The sequence below is a fragment of the Plecotus auritus genome (genome assembly GCF_963455305.1).
Source record: "Plecotus auritus genome assembly, chromosome: 7".
NCBI classification, from domain to species: Eukaryota; Metazoa; Chordata; class Mammalia; order Chiroptera; family Vespertilionidae; genus Plecotus; species Plecotus auritus.
This window is the reverse complement of record NC_137774.1, coordinates 85306348-85332884: the sequence shown is the minus strand read 5'-3', so window position 1 is coordinate 85332884 and position 26537 is coordinate 85306348. Positions and strand designations below refer to the sequence as shown.

General features: G+C 38.6%; 1 protein-coding gene across 1 annotated transcript; it reads left to right on the top strand.

Annotated features, from left to right (window-relative positions):
• Positions 1-1217: 1217 nt before the first annotated feature.
• SEPTIN14 (septin 14) lies at positions 1218-25396 on the top strand (the record flags this gene model as incomplete). The annotated part of the gene is made up of 9 exons (XM_080681763.1): positions 1218-1282; positions 5526-5646; positions 6016-6211; positions 7949-8135; positions 11077-11235; positions 15550-15646; positions 17767-17935; positions 19468-19600; positions 25217-25396. Exons 1-9 carry the CDS (start codon positions 1229-1231, stop codon positions 25394-25396), a joined length of 1296 nt encoding a protein of 431 aa, XP_080537889.1. The 5' UTR covers positions 1218-1228.
• Between the last annotated feature and the right edge of the window lie 1141 nt (positions 25397-26537).

Genomic DNA, 26537 nt, shown 5'->3' with positions numbered 1-26537 from the left:
TAAGTATAAGAAGTCAAGAAACAACCTTTTTTCAGGGGTTTAAATGTTTATTATGGATTACAACTAAAGACTGAAAATCACTGCAATACTCACCGTTAACATTCTGCTAAATAATATAGAACCTTTATATATAGCAGACTGGAATAAACCATACCATACAACAGAATACTATCTGTGTGAGGGAACACGATTTACCATTAGGGAAAAGCAATATAAATTTATGTACTAAAGTGGAATAATCCTCAGTTTATAGCAAGGGTAGAAACCATGATAGCTAGAGCCATTCTTTAATTCTGCTTGCTTTTCTCTTTGCTATACCCATCTATAACATGTTCTTTTCAAATATGCCTCATTTTCTCAGTATCTTTGTGCCATCCTCAAAAGTAGGGTAGCCTGTCCTTCAAAGGGAGTTCTGCTGACAAATCAGTACAACGTGCTCTCTTGTATCTGTTCTCCCTGGTTCCAACGTTGCAAATCAGGGAAGATTTGGTCCATAAATACAAAGAACACCAGCTTTGGAGTCAGTTCGGACCTGTGTCTGCGGCATCGCTGAACTCTCGGGCAGGTAAGCAATTTAGTTTTTCTGAATCTGAATTTTGTCACCTGGCATATGGCAATGAAAATCTATGCATTTCCTATCTGTCATGAGGACTAAAGGAGGTAAAGCACATAAGCACCAGGTGCATAGTAAATACTTCTTAAGTGACAACTGTCATGAACTTGTTTAGTGTCTAATGGGCTTGTTTAGATTTTATAAGCTCTGATTTCTCAATTCTTCTTCAGTAAGTACACTCGAGCACTCCAGTCTCCCCTGTAATCTACTCTGGAAAGGTAAGTACTAAAAGTGTCTACCTGGTTCTTTTAGCACCACCCTTTTAAAGCAAAATTCTCTATTTCCCTTCTCATGCTCAGAGAGCCCTTTAAAGAAGAATGTTCTTTGTCCTGTTGATTTCAAAAGGGAGTTTACCTTTTGTTGGATGCTTTCCTCAGGTTTGTGGCTAAATGTATGATTGTACATTATAAACTGAATATTATATGTTATATAGAAGCCTGTATGGCAAACAGCCACAATCAAAAACAGATCAATACTGTGAACTGGAAGCCCAAACCTGGGATAATGTCTATATTAGGCTCCCTTGTTGATCTAATTTATGTTGTAGGACTACTGCCTTTTACAGTAAGTTTTTAAAAGGGTCTTGTTCTTTGTTTTCAGCTCTTCCAGTCTGACATGGCAGAAAAACCAGTGTGCACATCCACGCAAACACCCGATGATGCAGACACAGTTGAGTAGATCTTTCAGATAGAACTTTTCATTCTGTACTTCAGCAAGATTGTATAGTTTCAAAACACTGACTCAGTACACCAAGATAAACCTAAATGAGAAAGGCTTATGCTTGGACATGAATTAACTTTTATACTAATTGGAGTTAAGCATCAAAGATGTTTAAATAATTATTGCATGTTTCTTGAGTCTGCAGACCTTATTAGTGGTGCAAGAGATTATTCCTGTTTAACACCAAAGAATAACAAATTAAACCCCAGAGCCTCTCATTAGGTAATTAGAATAGTGCTGTTTGGATGCAAATGTCTGTGGAACTTTATGTACTGATAATAAATAACTTTCAAATGAAGTTTATTTTGCAAAGTGGTTGGGTGGCTACTTGTTTATTGCTTTACTAGAGGCCCGGTGCACAAAATTCGTGCACAGGGGGGTGTGTCTCTCAGTCCAGCCTGCACCCTCTCCAATATGGGACCCCTCGAGGGATATCCGACTGCCCGTTTAGGCCCGATTCCGGTGGGATCAGGCCTAAACGGGCAGTCGGACATCCCTCTCATAATCCAGGACTGCTGGCTCCTAACTGCTCGCCTGCCTGCCTTCCTGATTGCCCCTAACCACTTCTGCCTGCCTGATTGATGCCTAACTGCTCTCCTGCCAGCCTGATTGCCCCTAACTGCCCTCCCCTGCAGGCCTGGTCCCTCCCAACTGCCCTCCCCTGCTGGCCTGATCGCCCACAACTTCCCTCCCTTGCAAGCCTGGTCCCTTCCTACTGCCCTCCCTTGCTGGCCATCTTGTGTCCACATGGGGGCAACCATCTTTGACCACATGGGGGCAGCCATCTTGTGTGTTGGAGTGATGGTCAATTTGCATATTACTCTTTTATTAGATAGGATTGAGTGGGGGATTGAACCAAGTTCCATTTTAAGATGAGCTCCTGTTCTAGGGAAAATATGTAGTAAGTTACATAAAAATTTACACTGAAAGAGAGAATAGTATGTCTGAATGGGTGAAAACTTGGCTTTAGAATTCTGTTTGACCAAAATGTCAAATATATACCTGAGTATTGAGCTATGTTAAGTAGTGTTCATTTGTGTCTTATGGTGTTTTCTCTTTTTCAAACACACAGGTTTTTCTATAGCTTAGTTTTAACCACCAAACTATCTTTTTTAAAAAATCACTCTTTGATTTGTTTTATTTATGTTTCAAGTATATTACCAGCTATGCCTTAATCAGGATATTTTAATATTGTAGGTAATTTAATATTGAAACACAGGAGCAAACACATATACATACATGCACATGCAAATATAGCTTTTTTTAAACCTTAATATATTTTCTGTAAAAAGAGGGAAACCAAATTATAATTTATGCTTCACTTGTTTACCAGTATATTATGCTATTTTAAGGAACTTGGTATCTAGAGTTTTGCCATAAAATTAGTAAGATTAATATGGAGAATTTTCTTGGTTACCGTGTATCTTAAAAAGGACGGAATGGATAGAGAGGAATGTACTCTCCTCGATTGTAGAAAACTGGCAAGATTATTAAAAGAAAAGTTAAAACATTTTTCAAAAAGCTGGGTTGACATGTTAAAGCCATTCAATGACTATGTTTAATGTATGCGTCATTAAGGTCTGAGGGGATCAATCATGCCTGCAATACGTGCTCATAACTGGAATCAAACCTGGGACTCTTCAGTTTGAGGGCTGACGCTCTAGCCACTGAGCCAATCCAGCTAAGGCCAGCTTCCCAATTTAAATCTTTCCCTTTAAGTGTGCAAGTTCCTTACTGCAAGGGCACATAGTCCATAATTCTGCCACCAAGCTCACTGCCATACTCATCTCCTGTTCATAATACTTACCTCCTCCATCAATATTATCCTGTCTTCAGGAGGCAATCTGTCATCTGCAGTCTTTTTGAATTATCTTTAACTACTTCATACCACAGTCTTCTATCCTTCTTCCAAGTTCTTATATTTACTTTTGTATAATTTGGTACTTGGTATGACATTAACAAATATTTTAACATTTTTTGAATGGTTTTCATCCTCATTCAAATTGTAGGCTTTTCATAAGTAAGACTCCTGACTTATGGAATATTGGTGTGTGAAAAAAATTGAAACTTACCTAGTTAAATGTTCTCAATGTACAGAGCAAACAGAGGCAAAAGTGACTGTCAGAAAGGCTCATAATGACTAGTGAATTTTCTTACTCAGCTAACTTGTCCCAGTGCCCCTGAAAAACAGAGTTCAGTGAGTACAGTTAACATCAGAGCTTGTCAGAACTTGTAGAGATTTTTATAGTTTACAAACTATGAATTTATGTACGTTATCTCATTTGCTAGATGGACTTGTTACCAGGGATTAAAATAATCTGTTTAGCACTCAGTTTCATGTGAAGACACATGAAGTAATCCTTTTAATAGTCGGTTAAACATTATATTTTTATATACTACCTTGTTTACTTCTTAATTTCCTTTACTTATGCATGGTGCAAAGGTGCATTCAAGGACAAGATTTGAATAACCACAAATTCCAAATTAGTAGAATCTGAAATATTTGTTTTCTACATAAGATGGACATTTTGTAAAAAGAAATACTAGGAGAAAGAACTTTTGGCCCATCAGAAGACATTTGTTAAGTAATAGTGATGATGCTATGGAAATCCCTGCTTGCTCTGTTTGTTCTGTGGTAAGAACTTGGTGCTAATGAGGCCAAGGTTGCAGGTCTTTTCTTGATAAGACAATGGGCTATATTTTGTTCTATATTTTGACACACAAAGCACTTTGATCTGATACCTCCCTGAGCTACAGAGTTAAAAATGAGAAAATTCTTTTAAAAGGGAGTCTAGGCCAGAGAGGACAGTGGCGTGTTCAAATCTATTATTGTTACATTAAAATAATCTTCAGATTATATGGATCAAAATGTCCTGTTTATAAGTAGAGAAGAACTAAAGAATTTATCATATAGATAAAGCCCTATCTTCTAAGAGCACAAATAGTAAGGAATTAAGTTTTTTAAAAATTTCTTATTTGATTATATTTTCAGTTTGGTATTATTAAATACACTTTCTTTAAATATGAAATCACCATGGAAATCCTATCAATTAATCTTTGGTTGATTCCTGGTAGCTAGGGCTCAGGTCCTTTCCCTACTGTTCATTCAGCCATCAACTATTGAGAGCCAGTTTGGATCTTAACCCTTATTGTGACACGAGAAGAATAAGTTAATTCTGATACTAAGCATAGTAATATTACTAATTTAATACAAATGTTTTTCTTATAGCTATTATATCCATCATATCTATATATATAAAAGCCTATGTGTCCATTACGACTGAACTGGAATGACCAGTCGACCAGTCACTATGACATGCACTGACCACCAGGGGGCAGATGCTCAACGTAGGAGCTGCCGCCTGGTGGTCAGTGTGCTCCCACAGCCAACCTCCTGTGGCCCCTCCTCCCCGGCCGCCCCCCCCCCCCTGCATCGGCCCTGATAGGGGGCTGGCAGGCCAACCTCCTGTGGTTCCTCCTGCCAGCCAGCCCCCCTGATGGCCACAATTGCCAGCCAGGCTGAGGGACCCCACCAGACACAAATTCATGTACTGGGCCTCTAGTTATGTTATATTATACTGTATTATGTCCATCAATATTTGGTGTATATATTTAGGTGCGCCTATGTTGGGTGTATATATGTTTATGAGTTATATCCTCTTGTTAGATTGATCTCATCATTATGAAATTACCTTGTTTGTCTATTGTTGCAGCCTTTGTTTTAATGTTTATTTTGTCTGATATAAGTATTGCTATTCCAGATTTTCTTTCATTTCCATTTGCATGAAATATCTTATTTCATTTCCTTCCTCCCTCCCTCCTTCTCTCTTTCTCATTTTCTCTCTCTTTCTCGCTCTCTACCCTCTCTTTCTTTCTTTCTCTTCACCCGAGGATATTTTCCTATTGATTTTTAGAGAAAGTGGGATAGTGAGGGAAAGACAGAGAGAAATGTTCCCTGTCAGGGCACATGCCCAGGTTTCAGCTCGAACCCCAGCAGGGGGCATGCAGGAGGCAGCCAACCAATCGATGATCCATGTTCCACTTTCATATCGATAGCTCTCTCTCTCTCCCTTCTCCCTTACTTTCTCTCTAAAAATCAATAAAAATATTTAAAAAAAGAAATATTATAATGATCTTTTCAAATGATATTTTCTATTCTGATTAAAATCTTTTAACTTGTGTTTTCTTTCAGCAAAAAGAAGAGAATATCCGTTGCTTAACTATGCTTGGTCATTTTGGTTTTGAATGTTTGCCTCATCAGTTGGTCAATAAATCTATTCAACAAGGATTCTCTTTTAATATTCTCTGTGTGGGTAGGTGCCAAAATTCTCCTCTGAATTATTACTTAATTTTTCCAAATGCTCATTTCAACTTATCTTTCAGCAGTACAAAACTGGTGCTGTTAATTCAAGAACATACCTTCATGTTTATATCAGTTTCCATCTTCTTAGCCATATTACATACACACTTTTTCTTTAAATGCTTCAGTACGCTTCAAAATCTGATACAACTTTGTGTATATTTTCTTTCTATATTACGTTAATGACTGAAGGTGTCAGGAGTAGCATGTATATTTCCAAGGACATCACTGTCTTTGGAGTATGTGGGACCCTTTAAACCACTTCGGAGTGTTACTTCTCAGCCATCAATACCCCTATATAATGTATCCATGTTTATTACAGGGGAAACCGGACTTGGAAAATCAACACTGATTGACACATTGTTTAATACTAATTTGAGAGAAAAAAAATCCTCACATTTTCGCCCAAATGTTGAACTTAAAATTCAGACATATCAACTCCAGGAAAGCAATGTTCAATTGAAATTAACCGTTGTGACCACAGTGGGATACGGTGATCAAATGAACAAAGAAGCCAGGTGAGTATGTTATTATAATTAAAAGCTTTTCTTACTCTTGATGATACATTTCCTTGATTCTTCATGTTCCTTGTAGTTTTGCGTTGCTGCTTTCACATTTGAAGTAGCAGACACATCCTCAAATCTTTGCTAGTTGCAGTCAGGTGCAATATACTGTTCATTGGTCCTGTTGTATCTGGGTCTTTCTATGACTTTGTGTGATATCCCAGCTGCACATTTCTTTCTCCCTATTGTGGAGAAAGTCTTAAGAGTTTATTTCTTCTCTAGTTCTCACAGCTCACATGATTGACTGATGGAAACTCTCTTTTTTTTCCAGAAAGCATTTCAATAGATCAAATTTTTCAGAAAGTGGTTTCTCCCCTGCTCACAGAGGCTGTTCTGATTTCTTTGAGCACATTTCATTTGCCAGATTTCACTCTCCCAATTGCACTCAACAGTGTGTGCACACAGAGCCAACTGCAGAATGGAGAGATGTGTGAGTTTAGCACTTGACTTTCGCAAGTGCCCACAGGCCCAGTGCGGGAATCAGAAGCTGAGGCTCTCCCCAATTTCACGAGTGAGATTCCTGCTGAAGTCCTGAGCCTAGTCAGCGCGGACCATGACCCTTTAGTGCACTTCATGCCCTTTGATATTTTTATCTGCTTCTTTCCCATTCTCCTCCCTCCCTCCATTTATGGAGTTCCTGCCTCAGTATTCTGGGTACTGCTGGGAGGAAAAGGGCATTTCTCTAAGGTTGTTGGGCACTTATTCCCTTGGCCCTGAGAGGGATTGCTACCAGCTATTTCAGCCCCAGGTGGTGCTGCCTTGAGGGAAGGCTGACACTTGCAAAGTTCCTCTTACCTTCTCCAATGCATCCAAATTTATTCTTTTTGCTGTGCTCCAATGGAATCTCCCATCTTGATTGCCGAGCTTCTACAAATACCTTTTATCTGTGGATACATGTGCAAGTAAACACTCTCCTGTTTTCCCCTGACTGCTTGAAAGTGGGGTCGGGGCAGGTTTGCTGGCTTCTGCTGGTTTCAGAGCTCGTAGGAAGGTGCAGTTGGGCAAAACTCCTCCTGGTTCCCTGGCATATGGTGCAGGTTCCACAGTTCCCACAGAGGTACCTTTGTTAGTGGATAGATTAGGAAGTGTTCATTGCCATGATTAGGATGTCACTCTTCTGAAATTTTACATACAGTAAAACTTACTTTTATGGTGTATATTTCTGTGGGATTCTTTAAAATTGAATTTATTGGGGTGACCTTGGTTAATAAAACCATACAGATTTCAAGTGTAGGTTTTTAAGTTGCGTAGAGTTGCACCATCTCAGCTGGGACATAGAAAAGTTCTATCACATTAAAAAATTCTCTTGTGCTTTATCTATTCTTGTGCTGCTACCATACTGTATTATTTCAGCTTCATAATAAGACCTGACATGTGAAAATTATATCTCCTTGGTTTTCTTTAATATGTTTTGACCACTCTTGGTCTTTTGTACTTCTATATACACATAGAAATGGGCTTTAGATTAGGATGACATTGAATTGAAAGATCATTTTGCCATTTCTAGAAACAATGTAAACGATGGGCATTTATTGGTTTGTGATTGTTACCTTTGTAAGAACATGTTATGCACATTTTTATTTATATGAAAAGCTATTGAGTGCACACATTAACTACTTATTAAATGGTAAAAATGTAGACTTCATATGTTATTACTATGTGATGCTAAATGTTTAAATAATCATTTTTCAGCTACCAACCAATAGTTTCCTACATAGATGCTCAATTTGAGGCTTATTTTCAAGAAGAACTGAAAATTAAACGTTCCTTTGCTGACTACCATGATACTCGAATCCATGTGTGCCTTTACTTCATTGCACCTACGGGACATTCTCTGAAGGCCCTTGATCTATTAACCTTGAAGAACATTGACAGTAAGGTGTGTTTGGTAAACCCCTCAACCGGTCAAGATTTGATAGTTATTTTGAGATAATATATATCTTTCAGCCATTCTCATCTACAAACTTATTTTGTGATATGTGTATATATATACATATCATATTTTTTCCATTAATGTTTAAAGCATTTGTATTAGTGTCCCAACAACACCATTACAAAACACCACAGACTTACGGGTTTTAAACAACAGAAATTAATTTTCTCACAATTCTCAAGGCTAGAAGTGCAAGATCAAGGTGCTGCCAAATTTTGTTTCTCCTGAAACCTTTCCCCTTGGGTGGCAGATGGCTGCCTTCTCACTGTGTTCTCACATGTTCTTTCCTTTATGCACACATCTGGTGTGTCTTTGTGTGTCCAAGTTTCCCCTACTTATTAGGACACCTGTAAGATAGGATTAGGGCCCATTTAAAGATTATGTTTCCAAATACAGACCATTCTGAGGGTTAGGGCTTCAGCATATGCATGGGGGGAGAAGAGACATATTCAGCCCATAACAGCATTTGATAAATTTCCATCTTATCTTGCTTTCTAGAGAAATTTAATTAGAAAATGCATTAGGATAATGAGATGCAGGTTTAAAAAAAATAAAAATTTAGTTTTTCTTGTGATTGAATGATAATTCAGATTGAGGTCATTTGCCCATATTTTTGAAATTGAAATTGCTCTACAGTATTACAAAATGATCCCATTAACATTTCTCTGGTACTACTGATATTTTGTTTTTGTTTTTAAATATATTTTTATTAATTTCAGAGAGGAAGGGGGAGGGAGAGAGATAGAAACATCACTGATGAACGAGAATCACTGATTGGCTGCCTCCTGCCATGCTCCACACTGGGGATCAAGGATGAAGCCTGTAACCCAGGCATGTGCCCTGACCAGGAATCGAACCGTGACCTCCTGGTTCATAGGTTGACACTCAACCATTGAGCCACGCCAGACGGGCCCACTGGTGTTTTGAAACATGAAGTTTTCATGGTCCTGGCTACTGGTTCTATCAGACAGGATGCAGAATGCAACATGTATTTTTTTTTTCCAACAGAGGGTCAAATTACATATGAAAGAAACTTAGGCCACGATAGATATTCTTTTCTGGCACTCAGCCCTGATTAAACATACTGTTTTCAACTTTATTCAGCTATAGAGAGGGACAGTTCTAAAATCGGGAGGAGGATATTAAAGAAGGCCTGACTTTTGCTCTGTTTTGTTCAAATTAGAAAGAAATTTTGTACTTAATCTCATCTATCACCAAGTAGTTAAAATAAGTTATATTTTTGGTTAAAATTAAGAGTTGTCTTAATAAGACAAAAAAAAAGAGTTGCCTTAATTCCTCAGTTTGTAATATATTCAAAAGGAAGGGACACACAATTTTGCTTTTAATTTTAAGGCCATCTGTAATTGTCACGCTATTTCCAGATACAGGAAACTGCTCATTTTTACAGGGACATTTTACATAAAGGGGTGGGCAAGGGTGTGGCTATGGCTGTTGTCTTCTCTCCCAGGTTGATCAGCTCTCCTTGCAATAAGTGAGTTTTGTTCCTCAAATCTGAACACCAGAGGAATTGTTAACATGGAAAGTTTTTATTTCATTAAAAAAAATATTTTTATTGATTTCAGAAAGGAATGGAGAGAGAGAGAGAGAGAGAGAGAGAGAGAGAGAGAGAGAGAGAGATAGAAACATCAATGATGAGAGAGAATCATTGATCTGCTACCTCCTGCACCCTGCCCCCACTGGGGATTGAGCCTGCAACCTGGGTATGTGCCCTGACCAGGAATTGAACGATAAACTCCTGGTTCATAGGTCAATGCTCAACCACTGAGCCACGCCGGCCAGGCGAAAGTTTTCATTTCTTATGTGTTAATGATTTGCTATCATGGAGGGTTTCTTTTCCCAGCTTTGTCACCAATACAACCCAATGCATTTATGTTAGACTTGAATCTACCTTAGCAGCTGTCTGCTTTTTACTGTGGAAGCTATTGTTTAAAATTATAAAATTAGACAAAATTTTGAGCATTTATGTGACAACATGGAAGCCCTAGATTGGAACAAGGATTTTTTAAAAAGTACTTTGAAGAATCTAAAACAAAAACAATATGTTTAAAATGGGCTTTTACACATTTCTACTTATACCACAGAACTTGACATTGTATAGTTATGCTTTAACAAAATATCTTATTATAACAGTAATAAGACATTTTAGAATTTTGCATATTGTTATTTTCTACAAAGTTCAATTATTAAGCTGTAAACACAAGGAGACAGTAATAATTATATTTTAGAACTAGAAAAAAAATATGAATGCTTTTCAACCTCAAATATGCTATATGGAAATAATTCCTTTTTACAAATTACAAACGTATTTGTTAGCAAGGTGCTATATACACACTGACACAAATTTAGCCTTTAGAGTGTGGCAATAAAAATGCCTATTATTTTTGGGTGGTCTTTGGAAACCACAAGCAAATCTATCTGCAAAGACATATAGGTAGAGCAAGGATCTATTCAAAAGCAAGATGAATTTATGAAGAAGGTGATGCAAATGAATGACAGGTAGAGGACAAATTGTTTTATAATTTTGAGGAAAGGTTTCTTCTGCTTTTTTGCACTCAGTTAAATAAGAAATAAAATTGTAATGAATTAAATACATTACATAATCTTACTACTTACATTTTACTACCTCCTGATGTGTTAGAAACAGAAAGTTTGAGAAAACAACAAAAATTAAGACTTCTAAGCCTGAACTCTCATAAAAATATATCTTCAAAAGAACTGAATATTTTGGAAAGCAATTTTGTGAGGAAAGCATGATAATTAGTGATTATCTAGATATTTATTGTCAGATATTTGAGGTTTCTGACTGTAAAAATTCCAGGGTTAACAACAAATTCTCAATAGTGAGATTTTGTTTCTTTCTTACCAGGTGAACATTATACCACTGATTGCCAAAGCAGATACAATTTCTAAAAATGATTTACAGACATTTAAGAGTAAGATAATGAATGAATTGATTAGTAATGGCATCCGGATATACCAGTTCCCAACAGATGACAAAACTGCTCAAGTGAACTCCTCAATGAATGTAAGCTTCTATTTAATGCTAATTCTATTTTACATGTGGAAGTCAAATATCCTATCTAATAAAAGAGTAATATGCAAATTAACCATCACTCTGCTATACCAACAAGCCATGCCCACCAGCCAATCAGGAGCAAGTATGCAAATTAACCCAACCAAGATGGCTGGGGCCACAGAGCAAGCAGGAGGCTTGGGTTTCCCTGGCAATGGACGAAGCCAAGCTTTCCGCACACCCTGGCAGGCCCAGGCCTCCACTCAAGGCTACAAAGTTTCAATTATAGAAGATAAATAAATCCCAACAAAAATGGCAGCAGCCATGGAGCTGGAGCGAGCAGGAGGTTTGAGTTGTCCCCGCTGAAGGAGGAAGCCAAGCTTCAGCAGCCCTAGCCTGCCTTGGTCTCCGCTTAAGGCTACAAAGTTTCAATTATAGAAGATAAATAAATCCCAGATACCAGGGCCTCCGCTTGGTATCTGTGGCCAGCCTGCAAACCACCGCAGGCCCCTCGCCCAGGCCGCCCCATGCCCCAAAGGAACCCTCACCCTGATCCAGGACACCCTTCAGGGAAAACCAGCTGGCCCCCACCAGTGCACCAGGCCTCTATCCTATCAAATAAAAGAGTAATATGCAAATTGACCATCACTCCAATACACAAGATGGCTGCCCCCATGTGGTCAAAAATGGCTGCCCCCATGTGGACACAACATGGCCACCACAAGATGGCCAGCAGGGGAGGGCAGTTGGGAGGGACCAGGCCTGCAAGAGAGGGCAGTTGTGGGCGATCAGGCCAGCAGGGGAGGGCAGTTGGAAGGGAACAGGCCTGTAGGGGAGGGCAGTTAGGGGTGACCAGGTCTGCAGGGGAGAGAAATTAGGGGTGACCAGGCCTGCAGGGGAGGGCAGTTAGGGGCAAACAGGCTGGCAGGGGAACAGTTAGACATCAATCAGGCTGGCAGGGGAGTGGTTAGGGGGTGATCAGGCTGGCAGGCAGAAGCAGTTAGGGGCAATCAGGAAGGCAGGCAGGCGAGCAGTTGGGAGCCAGCAGTCCTGGATTGTGAGAGGGATGTTCGACTGCCCATTTAGGCTCGATCCTACTGGGATCAGGCCTAAACAGGCAGTAGGACATCCCTCAAGGGGTCCCAGATTGGAGAGGGTGCAGGCTGGGCTGAGGGACACACCACCCTCATGTACGAATTTCATGCACCAGGCCTCTAGTAATTTATAAGTAACAATATTTGTAATATACTGTCACTCTATCTGACCAAGAGACTATAAATAAGGTATTTTCTCAAACTCCAGTGTCAAAAATGTTTTATCTATTTATTTATTTTTAAGATTAAAAAAACCCCACACATTTTATTGACTTCAGAGAGGAAGGGAGAGGGATAGAGAGATAGAAACATCAATGATGAGAGAGAATCATTGATTTAGCTGCCTCCTGCATGGCCCTCCCTCTCCCTCCCGCCACCACCACCACTTGGGATCGTGTTGGCAACTGGGTCATGTGCCCTGACAGAGAATTGAATGGGGAACTGGCAACCTTTTGGTGCACAGGACAACACCCAACCAACCAAGCCACATGGGCCAGGCAGGGCAATGTTTTATTTTCTTGATTTTGAAAAGTGTTCACTGAGAATCAATTCTCTTTTTTTAACAGCTTTATGAAGATATAATTTACATACCCATTAAAGTATACAATTCAATAATTTTCAGTCTTTTTAAAGATGCATGCAACCATCATTGCAATCAATTTTAGAACATTTTTATCATCTAGAATAAACCTCATACAGCCAGCTCTTCTCCACTACTACCTGTGAGCCTTCCTCTCTACCAACCCTAGGTGACCACTAATTAAGTTCTTTCTCTGTAGATTTCTCTGATCTGGACATATAATATGAATGGAATTATATGATATTTGGTCTTTTCATATGCTTGTTGTCTATTGCATGCTGTTCTGAGTATTGTAATGAATCTAATGCGATTCTGCTCTATCCTGCCCAGGATGTGAATCATCCCTTTGTCCAGACTATCTATACTTTATATGTTACCTGTCCATTAGTAGCCATCTTGGTTATCAGATCGACTCTTGTGATATTATTGTGCTTGTTCAAGTGACCCTTATTTTATTTAATAATGCCCTCAAAACATATAATAATAGCCTATGGTAGTGCATGAGTTGGGTGGGGGCGAGGTCTTAGGGAGGCATCAGGGTGGAATGAGTGGAGTTTACCAACCTAATGAAGAGCCATATTTGGGCCTGTGGGGGAAGGGCTCAACACAGGGACAATGGCAGCTGTCCCTCCAGTCCTGAAGCCACACTCAGTTTCTCCCTTATGTCTCTGGCACCTCCCAAGCTGCTGTCCCTCCACAAGACCCCCGGGAGAGTGCCATGAGCAGGTGAGTCTGTGCACGGGCCTTGTGAGAGGATGCCTGGGTTTCTAGAGCCTTTTGTTTCACCCAGAGAAATCCAGTCCCCACTGATTATCACAGCCCGGTGTTGTGGGGGCTCCTCTTCCCAGCACTGGTGTTCCAGGCTGGAGACCCGTGGTGCGGCTGGGGCCCCTTGCTCCTCTGCAGCTGAGCTATGTCTCCCAATTCTCAACGGCCAGACGTGGGTATGGGGCCAGCCCATTTTGTGTCTTCACATCTCCCATGAGTCTCACATTGCTTCTTCTTTATATCCTTAGTGATAGGACTTCTGTTCAGCTAGTCCTCAGATGGTTCTCCAGGTTGATGGTTCTATAATTTAAAAAAAATTCTTTATTGTTGAAAGTATTATATATATGTCTCCTTTTCCCCACATTGACCTCTCCCCGCCCGCTCTCGCCTCCCAGCACCGGGCCTCACCTCCCTAGGTCCATTGGTCATGCTCATATGCATGGATACAAGTCCTTTGGTTGATCTCTTACCCACCACTTCTACCCTCCTCTGCCTTCCCTCAGAGGTTTGAAGGTCTGTTCGATGCTTCTATGTCTCTGGATCTGTTTTTGTTCATCAGTTTATATTGTTCATTATATTCCACAAATGAGTGAGATCATGTAATACTTATCTGGCTTATTTCGCTTGTAATTTTTAAAAATATATATTTTATTGAATTTTTTACAGAGAGGAAGGGAGAGGGAGAGAGAGTTAGAAATATCAATGAGAGAGAAACATTGATCAGCTGCCTCCTGCACACCCCCTACTGGGGATGTGCCTGCAACCAAGATACATGACCTTGACCGGAATCAAACCTGGGACCCTTCAGTCCGCAGGCTGACGCTCTATCCACTGAGCCAAACCAGTTAGGGCTCACTTGTAATTTTGAAGTGGTTGTGGGAGGAAGCGATCACAGAGTTTACCTACTCCACCATCTTGACTGGCTTCCCATACCCCACTTATTTTAAGATATAAAAACTAAATATATTTTGAAATTAAAAAGCAATGTAAATTTTAAAGTTATTCTCCTGTATTACATTTTCTTTAGATCTTGTCTTAAAGATTTTGGCCTCTCTTACCTAATAGTACACCAAAGAACGAACAGGGAGTAATTTTTCATCAAAACCTACGAGTAGACTACTGTTAATTATTAAATATTCAACATAATGCTTAACAATTTTTACCTTAGACATTGTATATCAGGTCTTCCATTCAGTCATACCAGCTATATAACTTCTGACAGATCATTAAAATCGTGTATATTCTGCGGCTGCATTCTGTTCAAAATTTATCCTTAGGTATGATTGTCCTCCTGCTTTGCTTTCTTCTTCCCAAATCTCCTTTGAATGGCCTCAGTTTTCAGACTTCCCTTGACTCACCATCAAGGGATTAAAGTGACCCTTTAATTGTATTTAGAATTCATATACATGTCCATGTATGAATATGTATATATATTATAAATCACTATTTATTAATATACTTTATGTTGTACATACGTGAACTAATTATTATAGTTATTCTCAATACTTTTGTCTTTTAACTTTATACTGGAGTTAAAAGTGATTTGTACATTATTTTCTTGACATTATTTTTGTGTTTCAGGGTAAAGATAATATGAGAAAAATGATTTGTTTACTAAAAATCTTTTCTCTTTGTATTTCCCACAGCATAGTACCTTGGTTTAGGCTCTTCTCAGCAGATAGTTTTCAGGACTTGACACTAATGCTTGCAGAAATCAATGTGCACATATTTGCTGCCAAGTCATAAAATCTGAGGCAGGGTAGATCCCTTTTTTGAATAAGCTTATGATGTTATTCTTTTCTCTGTTGTTTCCAGAACAGAAACAAGAGTAACAGCATGTCATGTTGGTATAAGGACATGATTAAAATTGTCCTTCCTTTATAGGAACACTTACCTTTTGCTGTAGTGGGGTGTATGGATGAGGTGAAAGTTGGAAAAAGGATGGTCAGAGGCCGTCTCTATCCTTGGGGAGTTTTACAAGGTAAATATGACAGTGAGCAGTCTTGCTCTGGACTGGTCATGTGTATGTGTAGATATATATGTTGTATATATAGTATGTATATGTTGTATACTATATACTATAATGATATATACTATAAATATCCTATATTATCATAACCTCAAAATATTTTAACTTGTGCCAATATTAGTAACTGTTGCTAAACAGTAAACTAACGGTTACTAGTAAGGAGCACAGATTCTGTTTCATTTAGGCTAATGCTTACTTTAATTATGATTTATTCTCATAGGAGTTTGCTGGAAGGTGCTTTAGGCAGAAACCCACAGAGGCTACACAGAAACTCCTTATTGACACGTTTTCCATCTGAACATTGTCTCCCTATGCATGAACCATCACATTCAGAATGTTGGAAAGTGCTTTGAACCAAAGGACTTTGAACATATTGAAGCCTAAATATTAGTGTTTAAAACATATTACATAAATTAATTACTACCAAATTTATTTTTTATTTTATCTTTTTAATTTATATTTTGATTGATTTCAGAGAGGAAGGGAAAGAGAGAGAGAGAGAGAGAGAGAGAGAGAGAGAGAGAGAGAGAGAGAATCATCAGTGATGAGAGAGAATCATTGATTGACTGCTTCCTGCATGCCTCTCCTGGGGATCAAGGCTGCAACCCAGGCATATGCCCTGATATGCCCTGTGCCCTTGACCAGACTCAAACCTGGGACCTTTCAGTCCACAGGCCAATGGCCTATCCACTGAGCGAAACAGCTAGGGCTATAAAACATTGTAAAGTGGTCACTAGAAAAAAGGATTGTAAGCTATTTTAAAAATGAAGAAATATAACTTACCTTTGGATTATACTTAGACATTCCTATTTGTTATCTAGCATCCTGATGAGTTGGAATATTGTAGTATCCAGTCATTTGTTGTCTAGTTTATATGCTTGTAATACTTATTATTGGGGGTTGGATTATCTCTACTTGTACTAGTTTTCAAATGTTGTTTTAAAATTGATGTATTAGAAAATTTTTTTTAAACAAGATGTCTTTTTTTTAAAAAATATATATTTTATTGATTTTTTACAGAGAGGAAGGGAGAGGGACAGAGAGCTAGAAACATTGATGAGAGAGAAACATCGATCAGCTGCCTCCTGCACACCCCCCACTGGGGATGTGCCCGCAACCAAGGTACATGCCCTTGACCAGAATCGAACCTGGGACCCTTCAGTCCGCAGGCCGACGCTCTATCCACTTAGCCACACCGGCGAGGGCAAGATGTCTTTTAAAATATAAATTTTTATTGATTGCAGAGAGGAAGGGAGAGGGAGAGAGAGAGAAACATCAATGTTGAGAGAGAATAATTGATCGGCTGCCTCCTGTAGGTCTCCTACTGGGGATGGAGCCCACAACCTGGGCACATGCCCTGACAGGGAATCGAACCATGACCTCCTGGTTCATACGTTGATGCTCAACCACCAAGCCACACTGGTTAGGCAGACATTTTTTAATTTATGAAACATAGTTAAAAAAACGTATTTTAGTGAATGTGAAATTTGATTACAATATCAAACACAATACACAATATGTTGAACTCAGTCTTCTGAAAGTGACAAACACAAGAGAGAGCCATGTGAATTTATTGATTTATTTTAAATATTGACTAATTTGGTCTCATACATATCTTGTATAAATAGAATATGATAACTTAAGCATGCACAATTATAAAGATCTTTATGGGAGTGGATTTAACCTAATGAAATTATTTACTTTACTGTAATTGTACTAATTCTTTGTTAGCACTCTGTAAAATGCCTTGAGGGTAGCCTGTAAACTATTAACATAATTATTAGTGAAAACTTATGCCATATGTTAATATAACATAACATTATTTTATTGTTTCATATTTATATTTTGGCTGATAAATTTAAAGTACATTTTCTGGTTTATTAATAAACTCTGTCTATAATTGGAACGCACCATATAAACATAGTTACATGGTGAAAACAATTTTAGCTATTCATCAGAATGATCTTTTAAAGCTGTTATTTTAAATGTTTTTCATGCATACATTTATTGGATAAAACTTACTGAGTGCCAGGGACTGATAAAGTGTTGTGGCTTTATTATTCTCTGCCTAGTGGAAAATGAAAATCACTGTGACTTTGTTAAGCTCCGGGACATGCTCCTTTGTACAAACACGGAGCACCTGAAGGAAGTAACCCACACTAAGCACTATGAGTGTTATAGGCGCTGCCGACTGCAGAAAATCGGCTTTACTGATGTGGGCCCTGACAACCAGCCACTTAGGTGAGTCAAGATCTTGCTAGAACAAGCTAGTAGGTGATTTACAAAGCCCCTACATTCAGGAGACACAATCATTTTGGAATGAGAAGAACTGTACTTCTCATATCGTCAATTATTCTGAATGTTATGTGTGTTTTTTTTAATCATTTTCAGACTCAGAACATTTGTAAGAGTAACACAGTGGAAGGGCTCATGTATATGCTAAATTATGTGTACCCACTATGTGTATACGCTAACGTGTACTATATCCAAAAGAGAAGTTCAGAAAGGAGGTTGAAAATTATTAGCAAAGATTGGCAAAGGATATTGAGAGGATGCAAAGAATATGGAGGACTGGATGGAGGGAAGAGGAAAAGCAGCATTGCAATGCCATGGAAGTCGAGTGAAAATAGTTGGAGAGCAAGTGTATTTAGCTATATTGAAGAGAAATAGGATTTGCACTGCAAAAGTATGACAGTTGTATTAGTGTTGGTACTTTGAGCACAATCAAAATTGAACTGGCTATCTTAAATGAATCATAGTTTGAAAGATGCCTGGCTTTATTTTAATTATTTTGAGAACCGCATAAATTAGAGATTCTTGCAAATTTTATTGTGAAAAATGTGAAGAAGTGTGATGTTATAAAAAGTGGTGGGAGCAAGAAATCCCTGATATAACTTGTTTTCAAAATTCTAGTACTTTTTATATATATTCTTTTTAAAAATAGATTTGAGAGAAAGGGAGAGAGCGAATGATTTGTTGTTCCACTTATTTATGCATTCATGGTTCTTTCTTTTTTCTTTTTCTTTTTTTTTTGTAATCCTCACCCAAGGGTATTTTTTCCATTGATTTTCAGAGGGAAGTAGGGAGAGAGAGAGAAAGAGAGAGAAACATTGATGTGAGAGAGACACGTCGGTTGGTTGCCTCCCGCATGCTCTCCAACTGGGCTGGGGATCAAACCTGCAACCCAAGTACATGCCCTTGACTGGAAATCGAACCCATGACCCTTCGGTCTGCAGGCTGATGCTATAACCACTGAGCATGCCAGCCAGGGCTTATTGATTGTTTCTTGTATATGTCCTGACCAGGACTGAACCCACAACCTTGGCATATCCGGATGATGCTCTAACCCAGTGGTCGGCAAACTCATTAGTCAACAGAGCCAAATATTAACAGTAGGATTGAAATTTCTTTTGAGAGCCAAATTTTTTAAACTTAAACTTCTTCTAACGCCACTTCTTCAAAATAGACTGGCCCAAGCCGTGGTATTTTGTGGAAGAGCCACACTCAAGGGGCCAAAGAGCTGCATGTGGCTCGCGAGCTGCAGTTTGCCAACCACTGCTCTAACCAATCAACCTACCCAGCAAGGGCTATATTCTCTTATATTCAGTATTGCACCCACCCCATTTCTACATCTCATGATATAGAAATTCCCATTTCTATATATGGGATAATATTGATAAATGTTCTTACATGGGACTTAATATATAATATATATTTTACATGTTTATTTATATTAGCATTTTTATATAAAACTAATAAAATTTTCTTTTTAGTTTTCAAGAGATCTATGAAACCAAAAGAAAGGAGTTCCATGAACAATGCCAAAGGGAAGAAGAAGAATTGAAACATAAGTTTATGCAACGAGTTATGGAGAAAGAAATAGCATTTAAAGAAGCTGAAAAAGAAGCAAGTATTTCTAGTTTGATATATTTTGTGTTCATTTTTAGGTGTCCTATTAATTTAGGGTATTTAATCCCAATGATGTAGTTGATTTCTTTTTTATTTCAGAGAGGAATGGTGAGAGAGAGTGAGAGAGAGAGAGAATCGTTGATCGGCTGCCTCCTGCATGCCCCACACTGGGGACCAAGCCTGCAACCTGGGCATGTGCCCTGACTGGGAATCAAACCATGGCCTCCTGGTTCATAGGTTAAAGCCCAAGCACTGGGCCACACCGGCCAGGCTAGTTGATGTTTTTGAAGACGATTTGCTATTTTTCAAAAAGTAGCTATTTATCATATAAATTTTGAATTCAGCCTTTAAAAAATTATAATCTGTAATTTTTTTCTAGTGCATTTAGACAATTTTCTCTTTAATAAGCCCTAAAATAAATTTGTAAAACCTATTTGTCTTTATTTTATTTGTAATTTGAATTTTCATACATAAAGTTTAAATTATTACACATTCAAACTAGTGGCTTCTGTGAAGTAAGTCATGATACTTCCTAGCACTATTACTGAGTTAGAAAATTTCCTACACTTTTATAAGCAGGTAAATGTTGACTAATGAAAGTCTTGATTAATTAAGGAACTTTTAGTTGGTTAATTATGGGGGTTATTTTTTCATTTCATTCCTTTCTGTTTCCAAGGAAATGGAAAAAGTGGTTACTAATATAATTTTGATTATTTGCCACCAATAGTTTTTGGCAAAGGAATATATTAAGAATCATACATATTTTTCTTTTAGTGAATGTGGTTTCAATTTAAGAATATTTTTAGTAGGTAAATTGGAAATATGAACTTCTTTTTCCATAGAAACAAGTGCTGTATACCAGAAGTTTCAGTCAGAGACCATTGAACTATGAGCAACAGAAATTCCATTAGGTTAGGTAAAAAGGGACTCATATTTTCTGCATGTGCATGTTCCCCTGTTCTAGTGCCACTTGTTGCAGAGACTGTCTTTCCTCCAGTGATTGCCTTTGCTTCTTTGTCAAAGATCCAAGGACTATGCATATGTGCATTTATTTCTTGAGTACTGCAGCTTTAGTTAGAATACTATAGCCAAACTGGAAGGCAAGTAGCATCAGCACTCCAACTTTGTTCTCTTTCAATATTGTGCTGGCTTTCTGGGCCTTCTGTTTTGCCAAATGAACTTTAGAACCAGTTTATCAATATCCATAAAATAACTTGCTGGGATTTGGATTGGGATTGCACTGAATCTCTAGATTATGAGGAGAAGAATTAACATCTTAATAATATGTAGTCTTCCCATCCACAAACATGCAATATCTCTTCATTTATTTAGTTCTTCTCTGATTTAAAACTATTTATTTGTTTGTTTATTTATTTATTTTTAGAGAGAGAGAGAAAGAGAGAGAGGAAGGGAGATATATATATCTTGATTTATTGTTCCTTATTTATGAATTCATTGGTTGCTTCTTGTATATCCCCTGACCGGAGATCGAACCCTCAACCTTGGTGTATTGGTATATGTGCTGCCGAAGCGAGCATGAACCTTGGTGTATTGGGATGTTGCTCTAACCAACTGAGCTACCTGGCCAGGGCTCTTCTCTGATTTTTAAAATCAGAGTTTTGTAGTTTTCCTTATGTGGATTTTGTATATATTTTGTTAGATTTATACCAAAGTATTTCATTTTGGGGGGTGCTAATGCAATTGGTATTGTGGTTTAATTTGAAATTCTACCTGTTCATTGCTGATATATAGAAAAGCAATTAACCTTTTAAAAAAATTTGGAATGTAATTTTTAATCATCTTTTACCTTCAATTATAGTTGACATACATTACTATATTAGTTTCAGGTGTACAGCAGTGATTAGAAAATACATAACTTAAGTGATCATTCCAATAAATCTCATACCCATCTGACATAATACATAGTTATTAGACTAGTATCCTATCTAATAAAAGAGTAATATGCAAATTAGCCATCACTCCACTACACCCACAAGCCACGCCCACCAGCCAATCAGGATCAAGTATGCAAATTAATCCAACCAAGATGGCTGCAGCCACGGAGTGAACAGGAGGCTTGGGTTTCCCCGGCAATGGAGGAAGCCAAGCTTTCCGCCTGCCCTGGCCTGCCTTGGCCTCTGCTTAAGGCTACAAAGTTTCAATTATAGAAGATAAATAAATCCCAACAAAAATGGCTGCGGCCACAGAGTGAGCAGGAGGCTTGGCTCCGCTCCAGGCTACAAAGTTTCAGTTATAGAAGATAAATAAATCCCAGATATCAAGGCCTCCACTTGGGTTGCCGGCGGGCATGGCCGGCCTGCAACCACCACAGGCCCCTCGCCCAGGCCATCCCACGCCCCAAGGGGACCCCCACCCTGATCCGGGACACCCTTCAGGGCAAACCAGTCAGTCCCCACCCGTGTACCAGGCCTCTATCCTATCTAATAAAAGAATAATATGCAAATTGACCATCACTCCAACACACAAGATGGCTGCCCCCATGTGGACACAAGATGGCCACCACAAGATGGCCAGCAGGGCAGGGCAGTTGCGAGGGACCAGGTCTGTAAGGGAGGGCAGTTGGTGGCAATCAAGCCTGCAGGGGAGGGCAGTTAGGGGTGACCAGGCTGGCAGAGGAGGGAAGTTGGGGGTGACCAGCCCTGCAGGGGAGGGCAGTTAGGGGCAAACAGGCTGGCAGGGGAGCTGTTAGGCATCAATCAGGCTGGCAGGGGAGTGGTTAGGGGGTGATCAGGCTGGCAGGCAGAAGCAGTTAGGGGCAATCAGGAAGGCAGGCAGGAGAGCAGTTGGGAGCCAGCAGTCCTGGATTGTGAGAGGGATGTTCGACTGCCTGTTTAGGCTCGATCCTACCGGGATCCGGTCTAAACGGGCACTTGGACATCCCTTGAGGGGTCCCAGATTGGAGAGGGTGCAGGCTGGGCTGAGGGGCACACCCCGCCCCGTGCACGAATTTCATGCACCGGGCCTCTAGTTGACTATAATCCCTACACTGTACTTTGCACTCCCGTGACTATTCTGTAACAATCAATTTGTACTTCTTAATCCCTTCACCTTTTTGCCTATCCCCCAAAACTCTTCCCATCTGGCAATTGTCAAAACATTCTCGTTATTCATAGCACTTAATTCTGGTTGAAGTTCTACTAATTTTTAAAATTTGTCTGCTTATTGTATATTTTTCTCTAACTCTCAAAGCAGGCACCTTGACCCTCTTGTTAGCTGCTGTATCCTTAGAACAAAGATTAGCATGGAGCAGGCACTCAGTAATTATGATTCTGTTTCTGTTCTGCTTGTTTATTTTGTTTCTTTAGTTTCAATTGTTGATAGATATGTATTTATTGCCATTTTATTTCATTTTTAAAACATTTTTATTGATATCAGAGAGGAAGTGAGAGGAAGAGAGAGAAACATCAATGATGAGAGAGAATCATTGACCGACTGTCTCCTGCAGGTCCCCAACTGGGATTGAGCTCGCAACCCAGGCATGTGCCCTTGACCGGAATCAAACCCAGGACCCTTCAGTCAGCAGGCCAATACTCTATCCATTGAGCCAAACCTGCTAGGGTTATTGCCATTTTATTGTTCATATTTTTTATTTTCTTCTTAAAGAAGACCCTTTAACATTTCATAGAATACTGGTTTGGTGGTGCTGATGAACTCCTTTGTTTTTTTCTTGTCTAGAAAGCTCTTTATCTGTCCTTCAGTTTTGAATGAGTTTTGTTGGGCAGAGTAACCTTGGTTGTAGGTCCTTGCTTAGAAAAGCAACTAACTTTATATCCTGCAACGTTGCTATAATCTCATTAGTTCCAGGATATTCTTTTTGTCAATTCTTTTGCATTTTCTACATTGATGATCATGTTACCTGTGAACAAGACAGTTTTCTGTCTTCTTTCTCAATCTGTAAATATTTTAGTCCTTCTGTTGTCTTATTGCCTTAGCAAGGACTTCCAGTACAAAGTTGAAAGGGAGTGGTGAGAGGATACACACTTGCTTTGTACCTGTTTGGGGGAAAACTTCAGGCTCATTGATATTTTAAATGTTTGTATACTAGGATGAAGTTTAGCTTTCTCTAATTTCTACTCCCACACTCCCATTTTTAAAAGAAACGTTTCTACAGTGATTTTTGCCATCACTTACAGATACCACACTCACCTCCCCAGCCCTTCCAATCATTCTTCTTGCCATTGTATCTAGATGCTCATTTGCATCTCAAGGCTGAAGATGTAATTCCAAGAAACATCTGACTTCAGGAAAGGAAAAAAGAATCTTTATTTAGAGAACCATGATCTCAGCCTTTGCTGCACAATACAATCACCTGGGGAACTTTCTTAAGCACTGATGCCTGGGTTTCAGCTCCAGGTCATCTGATGTAATTGATCTTGTGCAGCCTGAACATTGAGAGGTTTATAAGCTCACTGAATAATTCTAATGAGCACCTAGGGTTGAAAACCACTGGTGCTCACCCCGTGTTTGTGTTCTTCACAGCCAAATACACCAGATGGTTAATATTGTGGCAGTAGAATCCCCTGGTCTACTTGTTTTTCAAAAAGTTAAGCTGCAAATAAACTTGTCCTTTAGAGTTTTATGCCATACTAGAGGCCCGATGCAAGAAATTTGTGCAAGGGGCTCAGCCCCCACTGCCGCGGGCAGCTGCCTCTGCCTCGGCCCCTGCTGTCGCAGCTTCCTCCAGAAGGTCGTCCGGAAGGACATCTGGTGGATTTCTGCTCTAATTAGCATATTACGATTTTATTATTATAGATAAGCCATACCTTCTCTGATGCATACAAGCAATCCTTACATTGTTGAATGAAGTTGTGTTAAGATCTAGGCCCAACTCTAATGGACTCTTTCATATGGCTGATTATACTTATTTTAAATCCCACAGATTAAATACAACCTCACAAGTAAGTAAAAAGTAACTGAATGAGGTCTTTGAAATTTTTGTGTTTTTTTTCTATAATTATGCTAATTTCACTTAACAAGAAAAGGTCTTTATCATTTAAAGTCTTAACAATTGTTTCATAATTCATGCTATATTTCAATGTGTATATTTTTAATGAGCAGGAATTTATCAAATTTTATTTGAAGAGATTTATGAAGAAGTGTAGAGTGAGAAAATAGACATCATTTGGAAAAACAAATATTTCAAAAACTGAGTGTTGCCCTAGCCAGTTTGGTTCAGTGGATAGAGTGTTGGCCTGCGGACTGAAGGGTCCCAGGTTCAATTCCAGTCAAGGGCACATGCCTGGGTTACGATCTTGCATGCAGGGAGCAGCCGATCAATGATTCTCCCTCATCATTGATGTTTCAGTCTCTCTCTCTCTGAAATCAATAAAAATATATTTATAAAAAATAAAAAACTGTTGTTTATAGTCGTAGTTTTTATTACATTTGGTTCAATGGGGAGACACTTTTTAATTGATGAATTTTTAAAATATGTGAATGTTTATTTTAAACATAAAGTTTTGAGATTGTTATTAAGATCAAACTCTACTTTGACGATTAATATATGTTTGATAACCAGGAAAGAAGCCAAGCATGTTCCCAGGTTTACCCACACATGGCGCTTTGAGTCACAATTGCATCTTTGTTTCACAGCTACAGGACAAGTTTGAGCGTCTTAAAAGAATCCAGCAAGAGGAGACAATAAAACTTGAGGAGGAGAAAAGAAAACTGGATGAAGAAATCATGAATTTTTGTAAAATGAAGGCTGACTCTGAAATATCGCAGACTCAGGGTTGCACCAATATAAAAAAGGACAAAGATCGTAAGAAATAGTCCTCTCTCACCATTCTCTGTTGTAGAGCCCTGTCTTTTTGGATCCTATCTTCCTGGGAGATTATCTTTGTAGCACTTAACTGATTGAAGTTCTATTAATTCTTAAAACTTGTCTGTTTATTGTATATTTCCCTCCAGCTCTCAAAAGCAGGCACCTTGACCTTCTAGTTAACTGCTGTATCCTCAGCATTTTCCTCATCAAAATCTACTGAGTGATTTCTTGATAGTTTTTATTATAATAAAAGATTAAGTTTTTGATTAGAACTCCTATACTTCCATGTTAGTCCTTATAAAACTAATATTCAGAAGTTAGAGAGAGCCAGGGAACAATGGGAAACCGTGAGTAACATTTTTGCTGATAATATTATGCCTTATATGTTAAAACAAAAGTTATCAAAGTATTAGGAATAAGATAATGGTTTGTAATTTCAAAAATTTCCTTTCAGCATGAAAGTCATACCAATTCTATAGTACATATAGTGTAGTGTTATGAACACTTGTAATTAACATGTTTCTGAAAACACATTTGTGAGCTGGAAGTGATACACGTTCTTTAACACATGTTTTAATGTGTTTAAGAACCCATGTAGTTAGATTTTCCTAAAAAGTACTTGCCAGCTCTGCTGTGCACAGTGTATTTCTGTGATTGGAAGGGACATTTGAAACAAGCATGTATCAAACAAAGCTCCTTGCAAGCTGCGTTTTGAATGATGTTACTTCAGGGAATGGAGGTGATACTCATTCTGCAATGCATGTAGTGAATTCTTAATGAATTTCTAAGAACACTATTTGCAAGCTGCCATCAAAGGAGTTTATATCAGTAATGGAAATACACTTTGTAATGAGTGTGGTGGTGATAAAGAATACGTCTAAATAAGATGTTGCTACGAATGCCCATTGTAAGCTGAGTTCAAACCAGTTCATCAGTGAGTGAAAGTGATCACCATTGTGTTATGAAGGTAGTGATGTTATTACAAACAATTCTAACAGAGATATTTGTAAAATGCTGCTTTCAAGCTTTACTCAAGCCAGTGTTATATATAGGTGAATAAAAATGATCGCCTTCCTGTAATGCATGTATAAAAATGCTTAAGAACTTTCTTTCTAATAACACAACTTGCAAGCTGCATTTTGACTACTG